At 39.7% G+C, this 6,000-nt stretch overlaps 1 protein-coding gene across 1 annotated transcript in view; it reads left to right on the top strand.

Annotated features, from left to right (window-relative positions):
- The first annotated feature begins 725 nt into the window (after positions 1–725).
- Positions 726–6,000, top strand: part of vstm2a (V-set and transmembrane domain containing 2A) — a 105,125-nt gene continuing 99,850 nt past the window's right edge. Inside the window, exons 1-2 of the mRNA XM_057823980.1 lie at positions 726–1,305; positions 2,087–2,253. Coding sequence (XP_057679963.1) covers positions 1,227–1,305; positions 2,087–2,253 — 246 coding nt within the window. The 5' untranslated portion in view covers positions 726–1,226. The remainder of the gene's footprint in view (positions 1,306–2,086; positions 2,254–6,000) is intronic.

Below are 6,000 nucleotides of genomic sequence, written 5' to 3'. Positions count from 1 at the left end.
CCAAATCATCAACCCAGTAGATGGCGGTAATGCCTCATGATAGGGGTAAACTGCCAACAAAACAAGAAGAACCACTCCTTCCCTCCCTTATAGTAGGAGCTATGTCAACTGCTGCCACTCAGCGGCCGGAGGGATTCTCTTCAAATTGGTCCCGTGAAAAATCATTAAAACCGGACATTTTTATGAATTTATAAAACCCGCCCGGACGACGAGGATACTACGTGAAAGTAGGACTTGTCCGGGCAAAAGAGGACGTTTGGTCACCCTAGTTAACACATTCTAAATGATTTCCACAGTTATCTCCAAAAAGAACGCATTGGCCTGTGAGTATTCTGCTTCATCTTAGGAGTCACTGTTGTTAGAAGAAAAAAGAAAAAGAAAGAAAATAGAAAGTGAAAAGGTGATTTATCCAGTTGGATGCCCTCAGATTGTACTCTGAATACATTTTCACTAATCCAAGGAGTGGCACGATGTGTGCATAATGCAAAAGGACTGCATGTTCTCAGTCTGCCCATGGGACTAATAATATTCCAACGGGATCCTTTCTATACTAATGACTTATGACTTGCTGCACTTACCCTGACGTTACAGCGCCCCCCACCCTCCTTTTCCCGTTTTATGTTACAGGGCTCCTTTTCCAGAGTTTAAGTACCCTGCAATCTTGGCCACGCCCACGTTCAACTAAATTATATTTCATATAGTCATACATTCTATTTGGAACAAGTCAGATGCGGCGAGTGTCAATTTGCACACTATAGATTTGGCTGCGCATGCTGACATTTGCTCCAAATATATTTCTCCGAATAAATAAGTGGCATGTGGATATTTGCATAAAACCACGAAGAGATGCGATGTTTAAATGAGTAGCCCGAGGACGAAGAGCTGAGGAGAAGCTCGGCGAAAAAAGTGCCACACAGTGATTCACCAGCAGACTGACTGACGTCTCTCCGGTGTTGCACAGCAAGTCCCGCAACCCGCTGCTTATTTTGCACACTCGAGTCGAGCCGAGCAGTCGCCGCCGCCGCAACTCACGGGCGGAAAAGAAAGGACAGGAAGAAGTTGAGCAACGACTGGCGCTAGTTTTGCGGCATGTTCAACCTGCGGCAGCCTCCGCTGATAAACACCGACCCAGCAAGTGTTTGATTATTTTTCCTTTTTTGGCTTGCTCCATTTTCTTCGTCTTTTTGCCCTCTACAGCTCATGTAAAGAAACCTCTCAGCAGTGCAATGATGTGGACTTCTCATGATACCGCTGGATTTATTTTCTTGGCTGGGTTTTGTGTGCATTTTGGATTCTCCTTTGAAGGTAAGATTTCCGAGGCTTGCCGATCTGAGAAAGTGTTATAAAATAATAGTAATGAAAAGAAAAAAAAAAGGGCGCATCACCCCCCATCAAAAGTCGTAAATCTAATGAGTGAGGTGGTTTTAAAAATGTCCCAGAAAGAGGACAACGCCATCTAGAAAGATGGAACACAAAAGATGTGGGGAAAAAAAGATGAAAATGCAACTGGTGATTGCATGATATGTTTGAGCGTGTCGCCTATTAATTGCTTTCATGATATATTTTCTAGTCTGAAGGGCTATTTTGTGGATAGGAAACGTGTCTGCTTCATGAAAAAGGGCTTCAGAACCACGGATAGCTGCTAAATGTCACTGTTCGAGGTCCTGAAAAGCATCTGCCCTTCATCAAGCATTGGATTGCACTTTCTTGATGTTTCTTGCGGGCATTATAAATAAATAAAACCAGTTGAAAGACGACCGCATTCACACACACACACACAAAAAAAAAAACATACAAAACGTTTATTCCGAGTTTCTCAAGTGCTTGTGCAAAAAGTCATTTAATAAAATAAAAAAGCTATTGATTTATTGCATACATTTATCGAGCAATGTGCCTCTATTGATGAGAAACCGGGAGGTGCAGAGATCTTCAAAACTGTCCATTGAGTTAATTCATGGTTATTTCAACGTGTGCAGACATGACCAAATTATACCTACAATGCTTTCTCTCATTCCCTTGCTCTCCATCTTTCCTTCACTTATTATCTCCGCAACTCCCACCCCCACGCATCTCCCATCTTCTGCAGGTCGCTTCACTGATCTACCCTCTAACATGACGGTTAAAGAGGGACAAAACATAGAGATGGCGTGCGCGTTCCAGAGCGGAACCACGTCAGTTTATTTGGAGATCCAGTGGTGGTTCGTGAAAGCGCCGGAACCCACTGAGGCTGTCGAGGATGTGGAAACTGAAGAGGTAAAAAGAGATGTGCCGGCTGTGTGTTTAAAAGGCATGCATTCATTTGCAGAATAAGCAGAATTACCTCCAGAGCCAACATTTTAGTTTGGTTTGGCTGCTGAGGAAAATAAAACGTGACCTTCAAGTCACATAAATGTAGTCAGAAAGTTAGTATTCATGCTTCGAGGCTATCTCTTAAGGCATTTGCACATTACAAAAGGTACATGAAGGCAGATCAATATAGCCACAGTGGATATTCAACAGTAGTAAAATGTAAGATAATCCTTCATCAGACTGAGCTTTAAATAGAGGAAGCTCATTAATCAAGGACTAATCTCGGGATAAAAAAAAGAAAAGAATTGCTCATTTGGGATATTAATTACATAATCACTATAAAAGTGAGTGTAAAAATACATGCAAATGTCTACTTTGTCCATAAGGACTTTCTCATGCATTTGCCTCATTAAAGAGTGCATTTAAAAGCATCTTAGCGTCTTATGCTTTCCTACTACTGCTGTGTATGACAGCTTGATCTTGAGCCAATGAGCCTACGCTTAGCGGATGAGAGTGTTTTAAATATGTTTACTGCTTTCAAAATGGACGGGAATGGCGGCTTACATATTGTGTGGCAGGTAGCTGTATGTGTCAAGACTTACAAAAGGTTGGCGCGCCTTTGTGACAAACATCAAGCTGAGCTCTTTGAATCAGCATGACTTCAGGCAGCGATATACATACAGTGCAGTGTGTGTGTGTGTGCCACAGTGTTTTGGAAATCCACGAGGCTTTAATTATTGTTCCATTGTTGCAAAGCTCTTATAACATCATTGGCCAGGCTTTGATGTTGATTTGATCCCACATGACTCTTGGGTGTTAGGCTTAAGAGGCCTACTGATGCAGACATTACACTGTTGCCTGTGTTTATTACTTGGAACGCTGTTTGTCCAGCTTGGAAAGGGAAGAGGGGAAATTATAGCAACCATGACACTACAAGATCAAAACGGAAGCATATAAAGTAAAGGATGCGTTTGAAAGGGTGACATTTTGAGCAAAACTGGCAGCAATTAGACAGTAGGAAAAAATGTTGGTTGATAGCAGGGATGTGTGGGTTGATGCATTCGCTTTTAAGTTCCAAGGACGTATTTTCTTATGAGAAAGTCAACAAATATTGCTGAGAAGTTGCTCCTTCAGTTACTTTATTCCACTCTGTGGAGAAAAAAAAGGACTTGCAGGGTTGGAGCCTTCGTTTGCCTTCAAAACTGCCTTTATTCTTCATAGCATGTTAGTATTCAGAAAGGTGCTGAATTTTAAGGTACGTATTTCCATCGAGCTGTTGGTGCACATTTGAAAGCTGCACTTTAGTATTGCAAATCCCTCTATTCATCCCAGCCCAAGTGCTGGCCAAAATATTAGGTATACCTCCACAGAAAAAAAATTGAATATTTATCAAAAAACAAACTGAGGTTATATTCAGAAGTTTTAATCCGACAAGAAAACATTCAAAATATAGTTAAAATGTTTATTAAAATCTTCCAATTACATATTAATGAATTCATAATATTCATTCACATACCACTAGAGGGAAAACTCACTGGTTTTAAAACGTTGACTTATACAAAGATAAGTGTGCAGTGTTTTTGCACAAACTCTAAATAGCATTGCGGTTAGATTTAATAGCTCTCTGACAGCATTGATCTAAAAATGAGCTTTGATATTTATTTCTATTTTACACATATTTAAAGCACTGTTATTTGATCTCCTTGATTATCGAATCCAGCTGGGAAGATACGACATTTGCAATGTATGATGTTGTCCTCCTTAGAGTAAACAAAATGTAATTTATGTAATTCTCTGGAGATTCCAGTCACAAATTACACATTAATCTCAAGATTGCACTCTGTTATACAACCAAACTGGACTATTTATTAGCACTATGAGTATAACGGCACTTGCATGAGTTCAGCATGCATAATCTCTGCAGTGATGCTCTTTCAAAAGGGTGGAAAGTCTTGTCGCAGTTCACTTCAAACATGGTGGGTTGGTTGATGTTGTCCCACTGGCATGCCTGTTTTACTGTTTTTTCCCCCCTACTAATATGCTGATGTTTGCCACCATATTGGCACGCATTTGAAGTGTCCCCAAAATCTAGCTTTGTTACGTAATGACTGCTGCTGCACATCAGCCTGCCAATAAGTGATACAAGGCAGGATGGCTCCATGCCCTCATGATGTTTAAACCTATTTCTGCCCCGACCATGTGGATGTAGCAAAACAAATTGGGATGTGTTGGTTGATGAGGTTAGATTTTTGCTTTCTGCCAAGCAATGGCCTTGACCATTGACCTACAGTGTGCAACCTCTATTTATTGTTCTTAGAGTAGCACCATTTACTGTTTTCTTTTTAGTTACAGAACAGTGTTGGTTTGACTTATGAGTGTCCCAATTTGTGAGCTTTTATAGTTGATTGTTTTGCCTTTGTATTATTAAGGATGATACAAACACGTATAAAATGACAACTCTTGCAGTAAAGCTGTTGTTGTGACTTGGCTTTTCCCCAACAGGCAGTAATTAAAGGTTAAAACTTTGTAGTATGATACAGTACATAGGCACTATATTTTCAGCTGCTTGAGGTGATTGCCTGCAATTAGTTTCATTTCAATAGTGTAATATTTGCTTGAAATCAGTACATTGAATTATGATTTTAGATATGGAACAAAATAAAGGCGAGGTATTGCTGTTCTGTGCAAAGGTCTTTTTACTTGAACTTTTATTTAAAATTGTCATGTTGTATAAATGCACAGAGTTTGACTTTTGGGGTGGGGGGGGCACAACATGTTGATGACCCCGAAATGCAGTGTCAACAATAAAATTAATTTACTAGAATATTCATAATAATAAGTTGAAAATGAGCGTTTTTTTTGTTTCCCATCATTCTTGAGGGGAATGCTTAGGACAGCTATACTTTTTGCCAAGATCGTCATCCATTGCCAGTGTCGTGCCAATGTGGTTACCCCCGTCAAAAATTGTATCCCCTGGGCGGGGCCACTGTGCTGCAATGATTTGCTTGATTTCCATGTTTTGGTGATGTAGTTATCTACGAGGTTATAAAACATGGCCCGTCCATTAATTTTGTTTCTGTCGTATAATGTAAAATATGTACTGAATGTAAAATAAGGCAATGCTTTACTGTTTTACTCGTAGGATGACCTATAACTGTTATTACAGTAATTCAAGTCTTGTATGGAGTTTCTCCAGTTTAATAAATGTCGATGTCCAAAATCTATAACTGTGGTTCTTTTCTGGCTTCAATTCATTAAGTCAACATAACTCATAACTAATGTGTGTGTGCACTCCCGCCGCCAGGGGATACAATTTTTGATGGGGGTAACTACATTGGCAAGACACTGATAGTGGCTCCGTTGTACAATTAGCGTCTTTAGTGGGGCAAATTGAAACTCCGCTCACCATTTTGACGATGGTCTCTTGCGTTTCATGGTCCACATTTTCAATCATTGGTTCTTGCTTAGTGGTTGTTGTCGCTTTTGAAAGCTTAGGTTTGAAAATAATTTGCCTTTTTCGGTCGTCAGGTGGTTTTGGCTAAGCAAAGCAAATGACCGTCTAACATGATCTGTTCGAAAAATAATTTTGTCCCATTATAAAATCTTTGTTTTTCATTTCATTCATTTTTGTTGTTTTAGTGTTTTACAACTTTTATAGACAATATTTTACAGGAAAACAGTTTATAATCAATATATTGGAAAGTCAATTGA

This window comes from Corythoichthys intestinalis, chromosome 20 (genome assembly GCF_030265065.1).
Source record: "Corythoichthys intestinalis isolate RoL2023-P3 chromosome 20, ASM3026506v1, whole genome shotgun sequence".
NCBI classification, from domain to species: Eukaryota; Metazoa; Chordata; class Actinopteri; order Syngnathiformes; family Syngnathidae; genus Corythoichthys; species Corythoichthys intestinalis.
Note: the sequence above shows the minus strand (reverse complement) of the source record. Positions and strands in the feature narration are given on the sequence as shown.